The sequence below is a fragment of the Hyalella azteca genome, unplaced genomic scaffold (assembly GCF_000764305.2).
Source record: "Hyalella azteca isolate HAZT.00-mixed unplaced genomic scaffold, Hazt_2.0.2 contig7647, whole genome shotgun sequence".
NCBI lineage: Eukaryota > Metazoa > Arthropoda > Malacostraca > Amphipoda > Hyalellidae > Hyalella > Hyalella azteca.
Genome location: NW_025937767.1, coordinates 49,730 through 74,531, shown reverse-complemented (window position 1 = coordinate 74,531; position 24,802 = coordinate 49,730). Strand labels below are relative to the sequence as shown.

General features: G+C 39.8%; 2 protein-coding genes across 2 annotated transcripts in view; one reads left to right on the top strand and one right to left on the bottom strand.

Moving 5' to 3' along the window:
• LOC108667124 (transient receptor potential protein) overlaps positions 1-4,979 on the top strand; it is a 16,332-nt gene extending 11,353 nt beyond the window's left edge. Inside the window, exons 15-19 of the mRNA XM_018154110.2 lie at positions 1,037-1,220; positions 1,718-1,866; positions 2,195-2,332; positions 2,702-2,791; positions 3,045-4,979. Coding sequence (XP_018009599.1) covers positions 1,037-1,220; positions 1,718-1,866; positions 2,195-2,332; positions 2,702-2,791; positions 3,045-3,653 — 1,170 coding nt within the window. The 3' untranslated portion in view covers positions 3,654-4,979. The remainder of the gene's footprint in view (positions 1-1,036; positions 1,221-1,717; positions 1,867-2,194; positions 2,333-2,701; positions 2,792-3,044) is intronic.
• Positions 4,582-24,802, bottom strand: LOC108667113 (D-beta-hydroxybutyrate dehydrogenase, mitochondrial). Its single transcript, XM_018154098.2, has 7 exons — positions 24,775-24,802; positions 12,974-13,042; positions 11,471-11,626; positions 10,374-10,479; positions 7,848-7,909; positions 7,278-7,420; positions 4,582-6,167 (listed from the first exon to the last, which is right to left on the bottom strand). The coding sequence occupies exons 1-7, from the start codon at positions 24,800-24,802 to the stop codon at positions 6,000-6,002; spliced, it is 732 nt and encodes a 243-aa protein (XP_018009587.1). The 3' UTR covers positions 4,582-5,999.

The following is a 24,802-nucleotide window of genomic DNA, read 5'->3' as shown; positions in this document are numbered from 1 at the left end:
TTTACCGTTTTTTTGCCCTGAGCAAAATAAACATAAAAACTGAGCACTCAAAACTTAGCAGTTTTTCGGTTGCATTTTAGTCGACGACTGACACGAGTTATGATGAGATCTTGTGATTCTCAACTTAAATGAACATGTTCTATTTATATTGATTTATTTACACATGCTTCATAAGTAAGCTAAAACTTTAATGTGTCTAGCACTTTTTATGTCGCCTATTCTCTATTTAGATTAGTAATCCATGAGTAGAGACAAATTCGCTAGTAAACATCTTTCAAGGAATATTTACATAACATTTTACATAGCATAGCAAATTTTTATGGCATTTAAATACGAATATCAGACATCAAATATACTTCGGAGCAAGTGGTAGGCAACAAATATCTACATCACCAATAAAAATTCTCCACTTAGGACGTTGAGACAGTTTCCCTTTTTATTCGCATTTTTACACAGAATGTACAAAATAAAATATTATCGGAGCGAATAAGATTGCCTTCATTATTTATATTTCGACCCATTTGTCTTCCTGCGCTTCTGGTATACTTTAGCCATATTATGTTTCTGAAGTGCAAGTCTGAATATTTAGATTAGATTTATGTTGTGTGGATTTTCGCCCTGATAATCATTATTACTAAATAGTAAGTTATCATCGTTTTTCAGACATTTTTCTGTTTTTCAGTAATTAATAATTTGATATTCGAACATACTTAAACTCTCCTGTCTGTTCATATGGTCAACTGAAAATTGGTTCGAGCTCAGAAAATAAAGGTATACGATACACATCAATGGGGCAAGCATATACATTTGAATCTTCCTCTCGATCTCAACAGCTACTGAATAAGCGCCAACATAATATAAATTTAACTATTCAATGTGAAATGATGAACACGACATCTGTTCTTTTTACTGCAAGTTTATATAATGAAAGAATAAAGAATATTTAGCCATAAGTTTAATATTGTTTACGGAAAAATAGTTTTTAACTCGAAAACCTTGAATGTCGACAATCATCGTCATACCACCCCAAACACAGCGTACGATGCGCAACCTCGTCAGACGCTACGTGACGACCGAGCAACGCAAAGTCGAGGAATCCGAAATAACGGAGGACGACGTCAACGAAATCAAGCAAGACATCAACAGCTTCAAGTACGAGCTACTCAACATCCTTAAAATCAACGGCATGCAAACCGGCACTGCGCACCACAAGGACGATAGTGAGTTTATACTTGATTTGGTCCAAGGAGCGAAGTCACCGAGACTGGAGCAGCGAGCCGCGGGTTTTAGCCTCAGTATTTCTGCAAATATCGGCTATGTTACCATGCTAGGTAGCGCTTATATAAGAAGTTGGTAGCGCTAAAAAGCGCGGTAATAGATGCATTTGTCTTGAACGGATCTCATGCTTAAAAGTGGGCTTAAAATGTGGGCGTCCTAGAGAGCTTACTGTCAGGATTCCTTTACCAACATTTGCGCATCGTTGTGGTAATGGTTAGCATCATGTATACTGTATAACCGTGTCATAGAGGTGATTGTGAGCCCTCATAATTATTCGTGAAATAAAGCCCACTCGGAGCAGATCTCTAGTACATGATACTCACTCATGAATTAGTTGACACCATTAATATTAATATCGCATCAAAGTGATGGCTGCGAGTCTGCACATGATAGTAGGTCAATTATTATCATTATTATAATACAAGCTTTCGGCTGGTAGCGGCCGTCGGTCGTAAGCAGCAGGCGCGGGAGCGGCGGCTGCTGAAGGGCTTCAACATCGGCCTCGTGGAGGGTCTGGACGGCGGTCTAAGTGTGGCCAAAAAGGCAGAGGAAGACCCCATCCAGCGACTGGCCATTATCTTCCTGAAGGTTAGATAATCTTATTATTATCATTTTGAGAAACTTCTTCAATTATGTATGCCATTTTACGATTACTGTAAGACATTTATTCAGCTGACAATGAGGGTGGAAAGCGTTTTCCAGTAGCCGGAAGACCCCTGTTCCTGAAGCCAATAGATGTTGCATACGAACCTCCGGTTCTGCTTACTGATGGGAACTTTTTAAACACGGTCCATACCAACAGTTGCTGCTTATTTACGTACCTTTTGCCTGTGTCAACAGACATTATGAGAAGACAATATTTTTTCCCTGTATAATATGCGAGGCGTAGAAACGTTCATTTTGCCTTTGTTAACAGGCACTTCACAAAGACACTCCTATTGACTGGAACGCCGCAGTGGGTCGCCAGCCTCGCGACCACATCGGCAGCAGCTCTGCTCATCTACGGCGCCTTAGCCTCAGGGTGAACAGGAGGCGGCACACTCCGTGGAGCAGGGTGAGTTATGCCGGTAGGGGAGCAGGGTAAGTGGGACACCCACTCATGGAGCATTGTGAGTTAAGCCTTGAATGTTTATGTCATTAGTCCTGAAGAAATTTAAATGCATCTCAATGGTCAGAGTAAATTGAAGAGGGACCATTCACCCATGAGGAAGAATGAGTTGAGCAAAAATGAGGAGTGAAAATGTATGACATCTTCTTGATGGTGACTTGTGGAAGAAGTGGGAAGAAGATAGGTGCTTAGGAATTGATTGTACTCATTCTAGTTGCATATAAATAGTTCATTCCTTTTCTGTGTTAAGTTTAAAAGAGGTAAATTGAACTTACTCAGATCTATCAGGTTTATTCACTTTTTTCCGACTCGCAGGTCCAGTTCTACCAGCGACGCGGTGTCTTCTTCGGGGGAGAGATCAATCCGTCAGTTTTGTGTGAAGCGAAAACCAGGATGAAGCCCGAGGTGAGAATAGAATTTGTGCTACCTTCGTCCCAGTTAATTATAGAATTTACTATTGTTTAAACTTGGCAAAAAGGATTTCGGTAGGTCTATGGAGAAAATGCCATATAAATGAAGCAAGGTAACTTTGATGTGCGTTTACGGTTGTCTGACCCAAAGTAACTTTTACGATAACATTTGTTTTCTTCTGTCATTCTATTTCAATCCCTCGCTTCTCACAATATCACTTATTTTCGCCGTTTCGATTCATTTCCAGTTGCGCAGTCAAGCTATAGGCTGGAGGAAGCTGCAGCGTCTAGCTGACCTCGGAAAAGTGACCCAAGGCTTTTATGATCGTCAAACTAACGCCCTAGAGGCCAGTCGGTCGCCAGAAGAGTCGAACATCATTCTTGAAGGAAATGATAAAACGATGTCGTCTGCACATGAAACGAGTAAGCCTCCGCTTTCTTCCCATCCTGACAAAGAAAGTGCAACAGGAGGTCAAACTAACGCAGCGTTCGAGCCTGATGATGGATGTGCCGAGAAGTTCGTAACCGAAAATCAGACTCAATCTGTCCTTCATGTAGAAAAAAGCACTCCATCTCGGGATAGAGTTGCGCGAGGGAACAAGTCACACCCACGAAGCAGTGAAGCAAAGTCTGCGAAGAAAATTCACTCAAACGTCGATGGCGTTGAAATGGAACCCGATCAAGACCCATTGGTGATTGGCTTAATTGAACGTAAATCGGTAAAGAGTGAGAAGAAAGCTAAAGAAAAAGGTATTGATGCCACCGAAAAGAAGATCGAAGATAAACAGAAAGTCGAGTCTGATGCTAAACCTTCAGCCTGCAAACCTGGGTCTTCCTTGAAGGCCGGCTGGATCTAAAGGAGATACGTTACCGACGTTCCGAACCTCATATATATAAATATTTTATTTTCAGTTAATACTATGATCTTCCGTACCGAAACGGTCATGTCATACTGTTGATATTGAATGATTCAAATCTTCGAATATTTCTGCGTACTTAAACTATTGCGTTGTCTTTGGACGAGTTCTGTGACCTGCTGCTGTACCCTGATCATCTTGGACGCTGAGCCGATGAAAATAGGATGCATTGCGATAGTTTCGTCAGCGTCACCTGTCAGTAGAACCGCCATGAGTAATTGAGGAGATAAACGGTCCTCGTTGTCGTTGTTACAAAAAAGTAGAATTAACAAAGCAACGATGGTAAAAATGCAGAGATCTCTGGCTTCGAGGAGCATATTTTGTCCGTGTAGTCCAAGTACAGTGTACACTATCTTATCCCGAAATGTGAGCCCGCTAAAAGGGTAACCATCTGCTTACCTTCTAGGTCTATTGACTAAGAATCATATTGTATCCATTAGACCTTTTGTAACAAATAGCTTATGAAATCTGTTCAGAATATAAATTAATCGTCAGTTTTTTAATCGTTGAAGTCCAACTTGAAAGTCAATTCCAACTTGGAAACGTTCAATTCAAAAATAAAGCGGAAGTTGGCATGATGATTGAGTCTCATCAAATCGGACAAACACATTTCATCGCCATTAAAATTTCTATTTATCCGTTTCATTTAATTTTACGCAAAAATATATGTACAAACTTGGAAACTACTAATTTTAGTAATTATGTCAAGGTTCCAGTTAGACTTCCCCAAAAGGTTACTCATCAGGAGTTATATATTATCCGGTACCTAATGTTTAAAAACTGTTCGTCTGATTTTCACTGGATTAAACATTATTTTTTGGTGCGAGGCAACATTGTGAGCAGGTGGATTTTCCTAATTTTGATGAACTGATTTCAAAGTATTCAATAGTTTGTTCTGTAGTCTGCATGTCTCTTAAATGGTTTCTCTTTAGTGTGAACAGGGAATAATTCCGCATATTCATGGTCATACAGCAGCTTATAACAGGTAAAACATGAGAGAGAACCTGATGAAATGAATTTACTTAGACGACATCTTTACGTAACTAATGGTAACACAGACAGGCAGAGAGAAAAGACTGGTGCATTTGTCTCCTGGATGCCAGCCACTTGAGAGAATCCAGCGGATGTCTTCGGTCAAACTGACGTTTCATTTGCCATGATAATATCTCTCCATTTTCGTAAAGATGTGTGGATTTATTTTCCATGCTTGTCACTCACAACCTCGAGGTTTATGGAAAAGGAATTGAGGTGGGAACGATAAATGAATCTTGAGTAACATTTTGTACTTCTTATCTACTTAAGACTTTATCAACTCAAAACAGGCTTAGTAATTTGGGACTCGTGTGTTATACCACAGAAGCTACTACAGACAGGTTCGAATGCTTCCCAAGCCGGTTCTAAATTAACCCTCTACCGTCTGACATGAGTAACCGGAGCAATATTATCACAAGCCTACTTCCCAAAAAGGATACGTTGCTAGTGAGAGCAAAATGATTTGCACTGATTTACTGCCAAGTACGATAACTTTAAAATGTTCTCTGTTGAGTACAAACGTCTTCAGGTTGCTACAGTCAATAGTTCACGAATCATTTAAGTTGAAAGGTATGTTCCCGGAGAATAACATACGGCGGTAGACGGTTAAGAAGCTTCAAAAAATTGGTATCCTTAGACACATCTTGTATATTTGCGCTCCGATTGAGCACTAGCAGCACCATGGAATTGACTGAAGCTACGCTGAATTTCATGGCCGCAGATATTGCAGGTTAATTCAGAAAATTAAATTAGGGAGAGAAATTAATGATGGGGCATTTTAATTCATACGTTACTAATGTCGGGACTACCTAATATATCGTAGATTACATGAAACTTTATTGACATATTTAAATTTTAATTACTGAGCCAAGCAAATAATAAGATTAGACACAGTACGTACGAAATGTATAAATCCATACTTTTAACTCTGTCGGGGACTCAAAACCCAGTTTAGTTGCTGCATAGTGGTTTAAAAAATGGTGATGAGGGCGTTGTGAAGCCACAAACTTAAGAGAGATGGTGCAGAGAGCGCTGTAGAGCCGCAATACATTGAACTAGTGGAGTAGAAAGTGTCCTAGAGTCATACTACTTGGCAGTGCGATGTGATGTAGAATGTCGTAGAACCATACTATTTGACAGTGGTAATGTAGAGGGCGCCATAGAGCCATGCTACTCGGCAATGGTGATGTGATGTAGAATGTCGTCGAACCATACTATTTGACAGTAGTGATATAGAGGCGCCATAGAGCCATGCTACTTAGGAGTGCTGATGTAGAGGGCATCGTACAACCACTCTGGCCCGTGTGTGGCCACAAGACAACGCGTCTTGAAGTAGAGGTCGGCGGGTTGGTAGCGTGGCTGAGGCCAGCGATCCAGCAGAGCGGATGCGAAGGCTTGAAGGACGGGTGTCAGGTCCGTGCTCTGAGGGAGGAAGAGTGTACATGTACAGTTAGATACAGGAAACGGGGGTTGATAAATAGAGGCAGTTGACAGAGAATGACGAATTAACACCGATGAAATGATTGGATAAAGTAGAATGAACGGGCGCATGAAGTGCAGTTGGGCAGAATGCTGACACGTAATGAGTGTAGTTGGACAGAAGTTTTCGGACGGACACGTGGAGTGCAATTGTGAAGAGTTAACTGGTGGACAGACGTGACTGGGTAGATTGGTCGAAATTAAGAACTAATCTTGGGGACTGCGATGACTAATAAACAGTAGGATTGGGAAAGGGATGACAAATATATGAAGGACATGTATGTCAAAAGGGCTTGATGACTGAACGGTTGAGCCGGTGTATACTGAACGGGAGAGCCGGTGTATATTTTTAAAAGGAGGACTGGCAAACTGAGGGACTGGTAGACATGGGAACTGGTGGACAGGACTGGGACATTTGGGCAGGGGGAACTGATGGACAAGAATGGTGGCAGGGGGTAGAGCTAGAGCGAGAAAGGCAAGAGGAAAGTAAGAACAGTTGAACTAAAGGACTATCGAACATAAAGTGCTTTTGGACTGAAGGAGTGTACAGACGGTCAAATGAAAAGGAGAAAATGATTTAAAAATATTAAATGGAGTTGAGTTGAGAGTGGGAAAAGACGTCAAGAGTTGATATGTAGGACATGAGCCGGGCCAATATAATTCGTGCGACAACAAGCCGTACAGCCACGACCGCTGCTGGCCGCAATATCTTGGAAACGCCGAATTTTGTACGAAATTGTCTATGGTAGAAAAAAGTTATTGCCTTAAACGATTTAAGAGTTATTGAGCGAATGATTCAATATTAAACAACAAACAGGCACAAGTTCCCACCACCAGAATCCAAGCTTCATATTAACGTTCCTGTGTTGAGGCAGGTCTAACAAGCATACCACAGCAACAATACGTCGGCCACCATACACTTGGCAACCATTCTCCGGCAACCATACCTCGGTCCATACACTTAGCAACCATGCCCCTATACAAGACGCTACACTCATGGTGTATCAGCCACCTGGCAACACCCTAAGTTGGGTTGGGGTGGCGGGCTCTTACCCCAGCGTCGGCGTATTTCTTCATGACGGCCACGCGGCGCCAGAAGAGAGACTCGCCGTACAGCGCCCGCACTTCCTCGCCCATCGTCTCCCACAGCCGCGTTGCCGTCGCGTCCACCCCCGCCGCCGTGAAGATGTTAGTACCTGCGGCGCGTGGAGGGGGCAGGGGAGTATTACTAGCATCAGGCCGCAACATGAAGCAGGGTTCTGTAGTTGTCAGCAGCGCAATATGAAGCAGCGTTCTGCTGTTGTCAGCAGCGCAATATGAAGCAGCGTTCTGCCGTTTGGGGAATGAGAAATGATGGCATGGTTCATGGTGCTATATGTGGGATGAACACTAATTCATATTCTATAATGGGCACTGTAACGGAACGTGGTAATGGGTGCTGTGACGGAACGTGGTTATTGAACAACAGCTCACAAGCCTGGAAGAAACCTTCGGTGTACACCGTTGTACAGATGAACAAATCTTGCGGAATAACTCTCATATATTCCTTGTGAATAAGCACACCTATTTCAGGTACAATTTATTTTAAGTCCTTATAATATTTAACAAGGAAATTTGGAGCACCTGCAATGTAGTTGCCGGGCTCGATGATGCTCACGTTGACCCCCCAGTCCCGGAGCTCGTACCTGTCGTTTAGACGATTCGCTCAGACTCAATCCAACACATATTTGACTAGGTGGAATATTTTAGTATTTCTATATTAATTCATGGTAGCTGCGATTAATCAGAAGAACAGTAATCATGAATTCATTTGTTGACGGTTGTACCTAGACTATTTTCTTCTATATGTTTATCCAGAGTTTTTTTCACCTTCGGTACAGTGACATACTTATTACTCAATTGTCAGTATGTTATTTGTTGGAATCAACATTTTAGTTGATGTAGTAAAATGTTCAATGATTAATTCTGAGAGGTGTATCCCAGATAAAAATTATTGGTGGAGCATCGACGACGACGATTATTGGTGACTATAGGTGGAAATTATAGGGAGAGCACCGATGGCGCACCAACGCGGACTCGATGGCGTGTCCACCTATAACCTGCCTATGGCCACCCCACCCGGAAAACTCTTTTTCCGCCAAAAACTGCCCATTGGCACCGGTGACACATCGATGAGCCACCGATGGCCATCTTTAAAATGAAGTCGAACAATTTTTCCTTTAGCTAGAGCGAGAGGCATGGTTATCACACATCCGATGCATTTGCATTTACGATGTTGCTTCAAACGATCATTTTCTGAGTACTACGTAAGAAAATCCACCCTGGCAGAACTAGTAGCAATGTCAGACATGAAGCAGGAACAAATTTTCAGAGTCCCATACAAATACCTCGTGAGAAATCGACTTGAGGAAGAGTCCCTGCCTGCAGGATTCGAACTCCGATCTCTTTCACGCAAAGCCAAGCCTCTACCGTTGAGCCATCGGACAGGACATGACAGTTGAGTAATTTTAAAATATTTAATATAAGTATTGCAAATATAATTTCATCAAATGGTAGAAGTTAATGCTACCACCATGATGATTAGATGGTTCCATTAGCCATTGCATATGAACATGCTGATAGACTCGAGAAAACAGCCCCTGAAAGATACTTCGTTTATCCAAAACGAACGATGCTTCAGCTCAGAGTAAGGGCTACGGGAAAATGCTTGATAAGCATCGAAGTTGCATAATTCATTACACTAATTTTAACTGCGGGTCGATTCGAAATATTTTCGCCAGAAATATTCTTGCGTGTTTTAGCGAATCATCACTCAATGATTTTGAAATGTTAGGCGTGAAATACTTTCGTCACGTCGTGTCACTATTTTTCTCTGGCCTAATGTTTAATAATTTTCGTAGGAAAGACACCGACACCACTTATTAGAAATGTGGACGTAAACTAAAAATAATCATCTGACTGTTTAATAAAATTTCCCCAAAGTAAGGAAATTTCACTTTCGAAGTCAGCGATAGAAAATCGAATTCTTACTCGTATCCCTCTGCGCAAAGAGGATACTACTTTGGCATGCAAATTGCTCGGAAAGCACATATTTCAAGTAGGACGTGTAAACGATTTAATGAGGAAGAAGCTCAACGCCAACGCGCTCCAACCCAACAGATATGAAGGTGTACACGTATACCTGCTCGCTGCGCTTTAAGATGCCGAGCCGCTGTCGACTACGTCAACGTGGCTTTAGATAAATGCGCCAACTTGAGAGTAATATAAGTATTATGAAACACACATAATTGAACCATATTATTTATACTTAATGATACAATTAATTAGTCTCAATTGTTCGCAATATTTCAAGCACATAAAGTTGGCGCATACTCAAAATTCGCAATAAATTTACGCAATATATTAGGTGAACATGAAAAGTTGGATTCACCATCATCTTTTGGAAAATTTTATTATCGCAACAAAATTTTCCACTCTTCATCGGACAATTTATATCAGAAGCAGTCTGATGCATGCCCAGTTGCTTCACTTTGGCATGAAAAATATGTGAATACCCTTCAACTGTCTGTCAGTTTTACTCGCACCTACCGAACTCACGCTATATTTTCGCTAAATTTACTTGAATCAAAATTTTACAAGCCAAGCAAGCGGAACGAATTCATGGTTTTGTCTGGATCTCGAATAAACCGCAACCCAATAACTCTTTTCTACGTTGAATAAATCACAGTGACAAATTCCTTCGTGCACTGCGCAGTTTGGGCAAACAGTTAGAGGTGGCTTACAAGAGATTTACCTGCCATGCTTCATCGATGATTCAGATCCTATAAATTATCGATGATTCATCGATGACTACCACCTATACTCGCCACCCTCTCGATTTATTGGTTTTTATTGTCAATTTTTGGAAGACCCACCGTTCCGCCACCTGTAATCTACCGTCGCCGCCAATAATTTTCGATGCGCCACCCTTAATTTTTATTTGGGATGGTATTGCACTTCTAACGGCCACGCTGTAATAATTGGATAACCAAATTTAAGGTAATGCCACATTAATGGCCTACTTCAGGCAGAGTCTCTTGCCTAGAATGTAATAATGAACCAAGCTGCATAAACAATTTCCCTAAATTAAAATCAATGCTCACTGCAAACCTCATGCAGTCGCTGAGGCCCTCGACAGCATACTTAGAGGCGACGTAGGGCGACCGCATGGGCACCGCGAAGCGGGCCAGCAGACTTGAGATGTTCACAACGCGACCTGCCCGGCCGGTGACAAGTTGTGGTCATCTCTTCTCATGGAAAGACCGGCATGCTTGAAGTGATGTTATGGTAATTTATTAAGCTGATAATATAACTATGTTCATGATATGACCAGCCTGCATGAAGTAATGCAATGGTAATGGAATACGCTGATAATATAACTATGTCCATGATATGACCAGCCTGCATGAAGCAATGTTATGGTAATGGAATGCCCTGATAATATAACTCTGTCCGTGATATGACCAGCCTGCTGGAAGGAATGTTATGGTAATGGAATACGCTGATAATATAACTCTGTCCATGATATGACCAGTCTGCCTGAAGTTACGTTATGTAATGAAATGCGCTGATTATATAACTCTGTTCGTGATATGACCAGCCTGCTTGAAGTAATGATACTGTAATTGATTACGCAGATTTGATATCTCTTATTATAAAGAATGGCCTATATGTAGTAATTATGTGTTATTGGATTACGCTGATTATTGAGAGTGCAAAACTTTCTATACATTATTCCCTATTTTCAAAATATTGACAGACTTGAACTAAATTTCTGTGAATTCTGCTACTGGAAAATGCAAACCACATACAAAGTGCAAATTTCAGAATTCACAAATTTAAAAATGCTTTTTTAGAAAAAAATTAACATATAATAACATATAATTAAACAAAAAACATTATTAATGTAGAAGCATTACATTAAGTGGACACAATTTAATTCGAAAGCTGGAACAGTGCATTTCATAACCAATGCGCACGTTTAATTTGTCACGCTTGCACCGACGGATGTCATCTACGTATCGTTCTTATGACCACATCGAGTATACATGGCAAGTGGAAGCGAGGAACCTGGGCTGTCGTGACTTCCTACTTATTCTTACAAATATTCCTACAAATATTACTCCAAATTTCCCTATAAATATTCCTACAAATATTCCTGCGAACATACCTACAAATATTCCTACATTCCAATTGATGACGACTACCTCTAGCCTTCCTGACGAGGGGCAGGAACGTCTGCGAGGTTGCGACGATGCCCAGGACGTTGACCTCGTAAAGGCGGCGGTAGTCGTCCAGGGAGAGCCACTCCAGGTCACCGAACGTCGCCAGGCCCGCGTTATTAACCACCCCCCACAGCACCTCTGGGTTACGTTATCATTTGTCGCCTTTACGAGATATTATTATTATTATTCACTATGCATTATACATCATTTATCATTGTACGTTGTTGCGTTATTAACCACCCCCCACAGCACCTCTGGTTACGTTATCACACATCATTTATCATTGTACGTTCTTGCGTTATTAACCACCCCCCACAGCACCACTGGTTACGTTATCATACATCATTTATCATTGTATGTTGTTGCGTTATTAACCACCCCCACAGCACCTCTGGGTTACGTATTAATTTTTGTCGCCTATTACGAGATATTGTTATTATTATTAATTATGCATAATACATCACTTATCATTGCTCGTTGTTGCCAGCGGGCTCTGCCATGGAAGTCTGGTTTATGATTTGTGTCTAAACTTCATAGATATTTTTGTTTGCTTATTTTACTTCAATTACTTCGACACGATCATAGTTATATCCAGCAGTCATCTGACAGTGAAACAGCATCACATGAAACAACAAATTACTATATGACTTCAGATTGCAGTTTTAACTAACCAAAATTGATTAGACAATCTCTGCGAGGATAACAAAATCGCTATAACGACTTTGAAATAACTTCAGTTGTCGATTAATACAAGTTTGATCAATTAGTCACCAGCCATTCAACATTTACATTCGATCTAAATGCCAATTTTAGGATTTGAAAACCATTTAATTTTTGAACGTACATCATTACTCCACCATTGAATGACGATGAAACTTTGTTCTTCAAGTTAAAATTTCAATTCAATTGTACGCTTGGTTTCGAAAGAAGATGTATACTTGTACAGCTTCGTAAATTGCTTTAATCCAGTGTTAATAGCGTATGATTAATGGAACCATAAAACTGGAACGTGTCGGTGGCAGTGCACAAACTACCAAAATATCCATGTATTTTTCAATATCTTTTCTCAACGTGACGTCGCGATTTGATATCAAGGTCCTAAACGAGCAAAATAACGTAGTGCAAGAAACAATAATTGAATATTCTTTGACGTCGATGTGACGGCACGACAATGACGTTGGCTCAAAGTTCAGTAACATAATCTAATATTAGTGATAATCAAGTATAATTTGTAAATAACATGTAATTTGCAATTAATATTTGCCAATAATATTTAATTTATAACTAATATTTGTCAATAATGGTGGTATTGGCGTTAATTGGTCCAAATCTGGCCTCCCACAGAATCTATATATAACATAAATTTACAGCTTGCCCAGCATGTCACCATAACCCCCGGGCACCGGTACTTTACCCCATGATACCCCACCACCTCACCCCAGCCCCCACCACCTCACCCCAGCCCCCGGGATGTCAAGGTCTCACCACCAGGGGGCAGCAGACGCAGCACCCCAGCCCCCCACCACCTCACCCCAGCCCCCGGGATGTCAAGGTCTCACCACCAGGGTGCAGCAGACGCAGCACCCCAGCCCCCATCACCTCACCCCAGCCCCCGGGATGTCAAGTTCTCACCACCAGGAGGCAGCAGACGCAGCAACCCAGGAACTCCCTCGCAAGAAGCACGGTGGAATTGAGATCGGAATCTGGAAACTCTGACGGATTTGTTAAACACGTACTACTTCACATAAAAAAACTTGACCTCTGCGTAGCCATAGTCTATAGGCCGCCTGCTTGCCCGTCGGAAAATTTTAACAAAACCCTTAAGGAAATAGAGGCTCCCCCTCCCCCTCACGCAGGCAGAGAGCAAACACCCGCAGGCCCTGCCCGGGGCACGAATAAATTCAGGCTAATTTTGGTCATTAATGGTTAAATAAATATAAGCCGGGGAAGACAGAAATGTCTAAATTAAATGCAGTATTGATGCAAGATACGTAATAGAATGGCTTGCAGTACCGAGAATGTGATTGGGTTTACGGGGAGGACAAAATGTCTAAATTAAATGCAGTATTGATGCAAGATATGTAATAGAATGGCTTGCAGTACCGAGAATTGGGTTTAGACTGTCTGGGTAACACGTGGGTAACTCACGCCGCCGTGCAGGTGCAGCGCCAGCTGGTGGCCGATGNCGCGTCTTGCTAACAAGAATTGTGACACGACACGCGTCTTGCTAACAAGAATTGTGCAGTTCCTGAGTGTATACACGACACGCGTCTTGCTAACAAGAATTGTGCAATTCCTGAGTGTATACACGACACGCGTCTTGCTAACAAGAATTGTGACACGACACGCGTCTTGCTAACAAGAATTGTGCAGTTCCTGAGTGTATACACGACACGCGTCTTGCTAACAAGAATTGTGCAATTCCTGAGTGTATACACGACACGCGTCTTGCTAACAAGAATTGTGACACGACACGCGTCTTGCTAACAAGAATTGTGCAGTTCCTGAGTGTATACACGACACGCGTCTTGCTAACAAGAATTGTGCAATTCCTGAGTGTATACACGACACGCGTCTTGCTAACAAGAATTGTGACACGACACGCGTCTTGCTAACAAGAATTGTGCAGTTCCTGAGTGTATACACGACACGCGTCTTGCTAACAAGAATTGTGCAATTCCTGAGTGTATACACGACACGCGTCTTGCTAACAAGAATTGTGACACGACACGCGTCTTGCTAACAAGAATTGTGCAGTTCCTGAGTGTATACACGACACGCGTCTTGCTAACAAGAATTGTGCAATTCCTGAGTGTATACACGACACGCGTCTTGCTAACAAGAATTGTGACACGACACGCGTCTTGCTAACAAGAATTGTGCGATCCCTGAGTGTAGATTATGGCAAAATTCGATGAGCACACAACATTTTATATCACGAACTCATCACTATCATTAGCAAATCATCAACTACTAACTCGTCATTACTATTGATTCATCATCACCCCTGGCTCATCATTATTCTTCAATTCTGAGACAATTCACCACAACCCACACCTCGTGTCACAATATGACAGCGTATTTTATACCGACGCCCGCACCAGCTGACGTCATCAGATCAACTCGCAACGATTCAATGTAAAGTCTGTTAATTGTAACCCACAGCCCTATTTCATGCATGATAATTATGAAATGGTTATAAAATATTCTAATTCCTTATAGAATTCATAACAAATACTCATAAGTTGAGCTTGGTTCTCAATTTATGGATGGATTAGAATAACTTTTGATCAATAAATCGGTGCGAAATATAAACGTGAATTGCAGTACGGTACACAAGCGCTTTGTGACTGGATTTATTTTCATGGTACAAAAGAAGCGCAATTTCAACGAAATGGCCAGCGGTCCCTATCAACAAAAAACAGGCACCCATCAAACATCTCCAGCACCCTTGGTAGAGTGACCCCTCCCTCCAGCACCCTTGGTAGTGAACGTAACCCTTGGTAGAGTGACCCCTCTCTCCAGCACCCTTGGTACTAGTGAACGTAACCCTTGGTAGAGTGACCCCTCTCTCCAGCACCCTTGGTACTAGTGAACGTAACCCTTGATAGTGAACGTAACCCTTGGTAGAATGACTTCTCCCTCCAACACCCTTGGTTGTGAATAGAGTGACGGAAACTATCATGACTCATTGCAGCATTGCCCTTGCAATATGTGTTGTACGTGAGATCATAGACAAAAAGTTGATAATTGTGCTGATTGCGGACTCCATATTTAAATCGGTACACTCCCTAGTGATAACAGAAATAATTTTTTATGGTATTTCAGCGGTTCGTCGATACTGTTTATTAATACTAAAAACTGTATTGATAGGGAGAGCAAAAAGCAGAAAACCACCTCTGACGACGACAAGATTCGACCCTATGTGGACACCTCCTCTTACCTTCGTAGCCAACTCTAGCTCACAATACACTACTGCAACTTGATAATGTTTCGTAGCTATGTTATTTAATGAGGTTGTTTTGTTTGAGTTGTTCATTTGATCTGCGTGTGTCTTTCGAACATGAATAAAGATTATATTTTTCGAATATCGTCTTTTTTCTTTGAATGATTTATTTCAATTATAGTGTGTAATCATCATAAGGCGAGAAATTCATCTTCTTTCGAATTATTTTCTTCTCTCCATTACCCTGAAACTTCTTGGAATTGAGAACGTTACGCTTTTAAGTGTGAATCTTCGATACGGACGGCTTATCTTCAGTATTCTTTTTCGTGACAGTTCGGACCGGTGAAATTTTTTTCGCGTGAAATGTAGCATAACGACTTTAAAATATTGAAAAGGCAAGTATTCCTCGAAAGAGTTACACAGAATGCATACAAATCATTTATAGCATTTAATCATAAGTAATTTGTCACGTTTGCATTGGAAATTTGCTAACATGGAGATAATCGCTTAATCGACTACGATCGGGAAAACATACAAAACGGGCTCGATTGTTCGCAGTCAAAATTCGTCAAAAAATTTCTAATAATTATAAGTTTTGTAACATATTTCTAAAGATTTTTCAAACAATATCTTATGGTTCTTCAGACTTTCGTGATTGTCTAAACACAGCATGCAAATTGCAAACACAATTATCAACTACGAGATGATTTATATACAAAAAGGTGTCATCAGCCACGTTCGAAGCCACAATATCAATTGCCTGTTTCTTCCAGGCAATTATTTAGGAAAGAAGCGCGGTGACATTATAACTACGTCTCATACACGACTGAAGCATCGGAGTTACAGTCAAGGCGATAGTCTGATATTGAAGTTAAGTTGAGAACGCTGGTTGGATACTAAGCAGATATAACTAATCATATTATCATATTCCGATCATTATCAATGCCTGCAGTTGTTATCTTGCCAATATCTACTGTAAAAGAAAACCGAAGGCCACGGAAACACGATTCTGTTCCCAAAAGTTTCGGAAACTAAAACTCTTGATAATTATCTGTACAGCCCTAAATGAAAATCATTTATTATTTTATGTTCCTATATTAATTCGTATTGGCGTGGGAGTTCCGACACTTAGACATAAAATTCAAGTGAATACAAGTTAAATAAACTTACGTGAGGTAGGAACCGTATAAAATGACGTGATACAATGACAAGACTAATTAATTTAATTAAAACAATTGACCGTTATTTTAAATAAAAGCGAGAATGAAATGGATTGATATCATGATGAGTTTTCCGATTGTTGGCAGGTGGAATACTTAACAAATGAGACATGGGGATATTAATTTAATTGTAGCTACTAAAGAAAGTAATACACGATTAAGTTCCTTATCTTCAAAGTCTTAAGTTGAACGTTGGCGAGCGTATCGCAAGGAAAATTCCACGAGTCGAAAAATTCACCGTCCACTTTTTTATGATTGTCGCGTATGGCGTTTTCTCTAAATTTTCTAACTGAGGATGGAGCTTGTCTCCGAAACGCTTTCTCAAGGATATAATAATAATAATAATAATTATAGCGGTTTCAGCGTTATTAGGCCGTAGGCCTGTCGCCGATTCTTAACATCGCAGAACATTCACATAAGAGATGCGACGTACGAGAATATACCGGAGGTTATACTGTAAAATTAACAGTTACGAACCAAGATTAGATTGATGGAACAAGTGCTATTGTATCATATGCTATTAATCATTATGAGGATCATGATATATTGATCAATTTATGCAAAATTAAGATTAAATATTTCGAGACTAACCTTCTAATTTATTACCACTGGGGTCAATTTAGAAGTGGCTAGAAAGCCGTTTAGAGGTTCAGAGGTGTTTGACAGTGCAATGATTAGTAAATTAGTGAAATGGCCGACCCAACTTCGCTAAATTAGTAAGGGTTAAAGCGCCACAGGGCGTAAAGTTAAAGGCTCGAAAGCCGGCAATACTGCCAAGTTTAATTAATGCGTCAGAGACGTCTGAAAGGGTTGGGTCAGACCAAAATAGTAACGTGGCATGCAATTCACACTCTGGTCACTGCGATCAATACAGTAGCCTAGAACACCATTTGAGTCACCTCCGTATCACATAAGCCAGTCAAAGTTGAGCCCTTGATGCTTCTTTATGTCTATTGAAATCAATACTTAAACTAACTTAATCTTTAAGGTCTCCGTTACAGTAAAACGGAACATAATTTCCAATAAATGGAACAAACTAAACAAAATTTCTAATATACCCTTGGTAGTGAACGTAACCCTTGGTAGAGTGACCCCTCCCTCCAGCACCCTTGGTAGTCAATTAAGTGACGGAAACTATCGCGACTCATGGCCGCATCGTCCTTGCAATATGTGTTGTACGTGAGATCAAAGAAATGAAGTTGACATTTGTGCTGATTGCAGAATATCTCGATATTTAAATCGGGAAACTCCCTAGTAATAATAAAAATGATTTTTAATGGCGTTTCAGTTGTTCGCCGATACTGTTTATTAATACTAAAAAACTGTGTTGGTAAGGAGAGCAATAAGCTGAAAAACCACATCTGACGACGACAAGAATCGATACTATGAGGACACCTCTTCTTACCTTCGTAGCCAACTCAAGCTCACAATGCACTCTTAAACTTGATAAATGTTAGATAGCTGTGTGTTATTCAAAGAGGGTAAGTTATTTACTTCACAGCTTGCATGATTTGATTACAGTGTTATATTTTTTCAAATAACGTCTTGTTACTTTGAATGATCAATTTCAATAGCGTGCAAGAATTAATCTTCGTAATGCGATAAATTCATCTTACTTCAAAATATTTTCTTCACTTAATAATCCTGAAACTTCGTGGAATTGAGAACGTTACATTTTTAAGTGTGAATCTTCGATATACGGACGGCTTTTCTTCAGTATTTTTTTGTGACAGTTCGGGCCTTCGAAACATTTTCCGCGTGAAATGTAGCATGAGTTTAAAATATGGGAAAGGCAAGTCTTCCCCGAAAGAGTTGCGCACAATGAATACAAATTATTTATAGCATTCAATCATAAGAAGTTCGATATGTTTTGCACTGAAAAATTTGCTCACGTGGAGATATTCGCTGAATCGACTACGATCGGGCAAACATCAAAAACGGGTTTGATTGTACTCAGCCAAAATTCGTCACCAACTTTCTAATTATAAGTATTCTAACGCATATATATCTAAAGTTTTTCAAACAATATATTATGGTTTTTCAGAGTTTCGTGATTGAATATTAACACAGCAAATTGCAAACACGGTTATCATCTACGAGATTATTTATATACTCAAAGGTGTCATCAGCCACGTTCGAGACCACAATATAAATTGCCTGTTTATTTCACGTAAATATTTATGAAACAAGCGCGGTGACATTACCTGCGCCTCATGCACGACTGAAGCATCGGAGTTACAGTCGAGTCAATGGTCTGATATTGATGATAAGCTGAGATCGCTGCTTGGATACAAGAAGAAACAACTCATCATATTATCATATTCCGATCATTATCAATGCCTGCAGTTGTTATCTCGCCAATATCTCCTAGAAAAGAGAATCGAAGGCCACGAAAACACGATTCTGTTCCCAAAATTTTCGGAAACTAAAATTCTTGATAATTATTTGTACAGTCTTAAATGAAAATCATTTTTTATTTTATGTTCCTATATTAATTCGTATTGGCGTGGGAGTTCCGACACTTAGACATAAAATTCAAGTGAATACAAGTTAAATAAACTTACGTGAGGTAGGAACCGTATAAAATGACGTGATACAATGACAAGACTAATTAATTTAATTAAAACAATTGACCGTTATTTTAAATAAAAGCGAGAATGAAATGGATTGATATCATGATGAGTTTTCCGATTGTTGGCAGGTGGAATACTTAACAAATGAGACATGGGGATATTAATTTAATTGTAGCTACTAAAGAAAGTAATACACGATTAAGTTCCTTATCTTCAAAGTTTCAAGTTGAACGTTGGCGAGCGTATCGCAAGGAAAATTCCACGAGTCGAATCATTAACCGTCCACTTTTTATGATTGTCGCGATATGGCGCTTTCTCTACTTTTTTTTAACTGAAAATGTAGCTTGTCTTTGAAAAGCTTTCAATTATGATATGGTGAATTTACTTCGCGTTTTCCTTCCTTGGCGAAGTTCAATTACCATTAGTCTTCTTAAATCGCAAATTCTATAACAATTTTAATTTATATCGCATGATGGAAGAATCTTTTGCAAGCTGCAAACTTTACTATCGATTGCGTTGTAGTTCACAGCCTGGAATAAAGCAGTTTCAGGCTGCGAAAACATGATAATTCAACAGCGACTGGACTTATTGTAGGTAAGGAATATTTTATTTGGAAGTTATTTTCCTTCGCTTTCAGCTTTCTACAGATTAATCAATACACTCAAACCACAATGCATTCGTGCGGTTCGAAGACCTTATATGTTGGAGTTGGCTTTTTACTGATAACTTTTTATTACCATTTCAAAGTGTGTAGTTGCTTAGTACGTGTACAAATGACCTGCTAATCGTTCATTCTATGTCATGGTACGTAATTAATCTGTCGAGGTGAGAATAAAATAAATCAGATTGGGCTACAATTATCTGCTAGGACTAGTCATCTCACGAGATTGTTCAGTAGTAATGAGTAGGAAGTTAATGCAATCGTAATTACGTAGCAAGGTTGAAGTTATATGGTTGGAAGTGGTTGAACCCATTCAGCTTATCCGCATAAAGAGTTACAAGGAGACTAGTAGTCGATATGAGCTCATTGTTGATAAATTTTCGACAAGGTGCAACGGCTAAGCTTCCAAGTAATAGATTTGATTTACGAGTCGCCATCATCGGATATTAGCTTTCAGTCATGAAGAAAGTTTCAATACTCAAGCATTTTCGTTTCGAAGTAAAGAATTTTTCTCTGTCAAAATTTCAAATAAAACGTATAGAATAATTCCATTATTATTCCGCGAGCAAGTGACCAGGCCGCAGCCGACAAGCTGCAGTTCAGCGATCGCGCAGGTGCGATGTGCGCGGCAGCAACGGCCAATGCCTCATGACGCGCGGTCTTGCATGAATATTTGTTCTCACATCAATTTCTGCCCTACAATTCTAGACGAAATTAAGCCAGCCTATATAACTGTATATAGTGTACCAGACTGTGCCAGAGTCCCCGTTATTCTGTAGAGACAAAATTCTTTATAACTTCATCTTTGCGAAAGCGATGTGATCAGCAGAGGGCGAATCATTGTAACTAAAGGCATATAAGATAAATTAGGATATGTAAATTTATAATTAAAGATAGTTTTAATTATAAATTTAGTTATAACTTAAATGAACAAAAAATTCTGATTCACTATTCCAGTATACATAGTTACAGGGCACAGCCTCGCACCTACCTTAAAATCTTTTGTCACCAGGCGGCAATGCGGTAATTTTAATAGACAACCTAAGAGATAATTTTGTAAGAAATTAATACCTTCGAACGCAATGCCGCCTTCACTTGTTGCTAGGTTCGAAAGTTGCCGCATTTACTTGCTGCCAGATCTGTGTTTTCTATGGTGATTTTCGACCCAGATAATGCCCCGACTAAATTGCAAGTACCAAACCAGCAATGTAACTTCCGAATAACGTGTTATTTTTTGAACGATAATTTTTATTATCCTATATTCGTTATGTTGGATTAAAAATGTATACATGCTGCTGAGTTTTCCAGTCAAAATTTGTATATCGAATCATATTTCAGCATAAACTAAACTATTCACTCATATAAAAAACTCTAAAAAGAGACGGAGACTAATTACATGGTCCACACTCCAGTAATCTATTTCAGATTACTGAAAATTGCATGAGTTGTTATTTCTATCTATGATAATTCAATGACCTATAAATTCTATTTATTTAGTGCAACACTAGTGGCCATCTTCGCAACACATTTTCATGGTGTCATTTTAGGGATACAAATTTTAATAAATATATGTGAAATATTCTTCAATTACTGGTGAAAACAATGTTTTTTTTTTTAATTTTGTTCGGTAAATAATTACTTTGCATATATGTCATGATATTCAACTGTGTTGTAATTTCGTGACTGCAAATGATAGGAATAATTTAGTATGCGATACAATAATTCATAATGATCAGTAGGTGAACACACCACTCAGTAGTTTTGTTTCAAGTTGATAATTCGCCGTAAATAAATGGATTTTCTCGGAGTAATGTAGATACGCAGGAGCCTGCTATAATGGTGCTGTGTATACATGGTGTCCCAAAAAAACGATACTCAACTTTGAATGGCTGTAACTCGAAAAGTAATAGAGTTAAAAAATTTTGAAAGGTCAAGATTTGTTCCCTATGTTTTTCTCCATCTCTCCGCCAAAAATCAGACAGATCGATGTAGCCATAAGCGTTTGATAGAACTTTCAGTGACATGCGCTAAAATCGTGCTTGCGCAAAGTTTTAGTAAGATCATTTTGCATAATCATTACGTTGTCTTGACATGTTTTCTTTTCGCTGTTTTTTTATCTTTGGTGAGACAAAAACATGGCAATCTTTGGTGAGAGGCAATTATGACAATCTTTGGTGAGAGACAATCATGACAATCTTTGGTGAGACACAATCATGGCAATCTTTGGTGAGAAGCAACCATGGCATTCTTTGGTGAGAAGCAATCATGACAATCTTTGGTGAGAGACAATCATGGCAATCTTTGGTGAGAGGCAATCATGGCAATCTTTGGTGAGACACAATCATGACAATCTTTGGTGAGACCCAATCATGGCAATCTTTGGTGAGACAATCATGACAATCTTTGGTGAGAGGCAATCATAACAATCTTTGGTGAGACACAAGCATGACAATCTTTGGTGAGACACAATCATGACAATCTTTGGTGAGAGGCAATCATGACAATCTTTGGTGAGACACAATCATGGCAATCTTTGGTGAGACACAATCATGACAATCTTTGGTGAGAGGCAATCATGACAATCTTTGGTGAGACACAATCATGGCAATCTTTGTTGAGACACAATCATGACAACCTTTGGTGAGAGGCAATCTCTGGTTTTGAAATTCCGTCTCACCAATGATTGTCATGATTGTCTCTCACCAAAGATTGCCATGATTGTCTCTCACCAAAGATTGCCATGATTGTCTCTCACCAAAGATTGCCATGATTGTGTCTCACCAATGATTGCCATGATTGTCTCTCACCAAAGATTGCCATGATTGTCTCTCACCAAAGATTGCCATGATTGTCTCTCACCAAAGATTGCCATGATTGTCAGAGTGGTTTCTAACGGTACATTGTGTCTCACCAAAGATTGCCATGATTGTCTCTCAGCAAAGATTGTCATGATTGCCTCTCACCAAAGATTGCTTTTTTGTCTCACCAAAGATTAAAAAAAAACAGCGAAAAGAAAACATGTCAAGACAACGTAATGATTATGCAAAATGATCTTACTAAAACTTTGCGCAAGCATGATTTTAGCGCATGCCACTGAAAGTTCTATCAAACGCTTATGGCTACATCGATCTGTCTGATTTTTTGGCGGAGAGATGCAAAAAAACATAGGGAACAAATCCTGACCTTCCAAATTTTTATAACTCTATTACTTTTTGAGTTACAGTCATTCAAAGTTGAGTACCGTTTTTTGGGACACCCTGTATAATCTAGAATAGCCTCGCCTCTGCCCTGCTTAGCAACGCTAGGATGCGTAAGACAGCGCTGACGCCCTGAAAGCTTGCTATTCAATTTATGCCAAATTGAATAGCAAGCTGGTGAATATTGGTAAACGCTCTAGGAATATTGACCTAGGCAAGGGAGAATCTTTGTCTTGCGACGTGCCTGCAACATTGCGGAGATGACGCAGATATTCGGAGGGAGTTCTATCGGCCATCGGAGTGTGGTTTAATAGTGACTTGATCCGCGTGCTCTCCGGCACATTCGTTAATTTAATCAAATTGTCTCGCAATATCTCAAATTTACCTTCTACGTTAGGCTCATCTACCATCAAGTTAGGTAGGTCGGCTTGTAGGCAGAGGTGGGCAGTAGCGCGCTACATGTAAGCGGCCGCTGCATTTTCAGAAGCGGTAGCGGTAGCGGCGTTACATTTAAGCAATTGTAGCGGTAGCGGTAGCGCCCGCTACATATTTAAGTAGCGATACGAGGTTTTACCGCTACAGCGCTACCGCTACATTTATAGATAAAGCCTCTAGATTTTACTTAATAGTATTAAATATTATTTAAAAACCAGCATGATACATACATAATATAAATTACAGAATAAAACTGTACGAAAAATTTCGGTATAATGTTGTCAACCTCAGCCTGTTACTAGTGTCAACATGTTAGTTGTTACTTGTTAAGTTGTTCCCAGTTACCACTTCTTCTTGTTCCGTGCCAGCTGCCACCACATGTCCACGACCACATCACGGACATCAGCCACCTAACTTCAGTTTGCTTACAGTTATTTTTACAGAGTTATTTTTATGTTTCATCTTCCCTACATGGATGTCTACTTTAATCTACCAATTTCGAAAATTATCCATATATGTATACAAATAAAAGATTAATTTTTTATATGTATATGTGGATAATTTTTGAGATTGGTAGATTAAAGTAGACATCCATGAAGGGAAGGTAAAACATAAAAATATCTTTTATTTACTGTATCGAACCCGTACTATTTCGGTTAGATTAATTGCAATAAAGGTGCAGTGATATGTTTTGAAAATGTTTTATCACTAAATGTTTATGAGTAAATCCCAATAGCAGAACAATAAATATTTAGAGATTTCAAATAATTTTGGCCATTGTAGCGGCTAATGTAGAGGCGCTACATTTTACTGTAGCGGTAGCGGTAGCGCGCGCTACAATCTAGTGGGTGTAGCGGTAGCGGTAGCGCCTGCTACATTTAGAGCATGTAGCGGTAGCGGCCGCTACATTTCAAAGTAGCGCTGCCCAGCTCTGCTTGTGAGTTAGGGGGGAGCGCTGAAATTAGTAAATAACATTTCTGAGCCCATACTTTCAAAAAAGTTAAGAGATCGTAAGTTCATCAGCCAATCATGGACGGCCTTTCAAGCAAATTCCACCAATCATAGACAATAAAATAGAGCGTAAGTACTTACGTTCACTTAGCGAGTTTTGAAAGTATGGCCCCTGGTCTACATCAGTTATGGAGTACGCGTTGAACGCGTAACTACACAGCTTTATCCATTGAGCTGCTGATGATGGGGTAAATGGTGGCAAGCTAATAGTGCTCAAGTGACTGGAGGACGTTTTTGCAATACCAGCGGCATCTACAGTTGGGCTAGCCAT

Bases quoted from the DNA above. Each gene is read 5' to 3' on its own strand.
- LOC108667113 (XM_018154098.2), bottom strand. From the start codon at position 24,802: ATGGCTAGCCCAACTGTAGATGCCGCTG. The intron at 13,043-24,774 runs GTATTGCAAAAA...CCTGGTGGTGAG, and splicing joins CCCAACTGTAGATGCCGCTG to ACCTTGACATCCCGGGGGCT. The intron at 11,627-12,973 runs GTGAGACCTTGA...AACGTAACCCAG, and splicing joins GCGTCTGCTGCCCCCTGGTG to AGGTGCTGTGGGGGGTGGTT.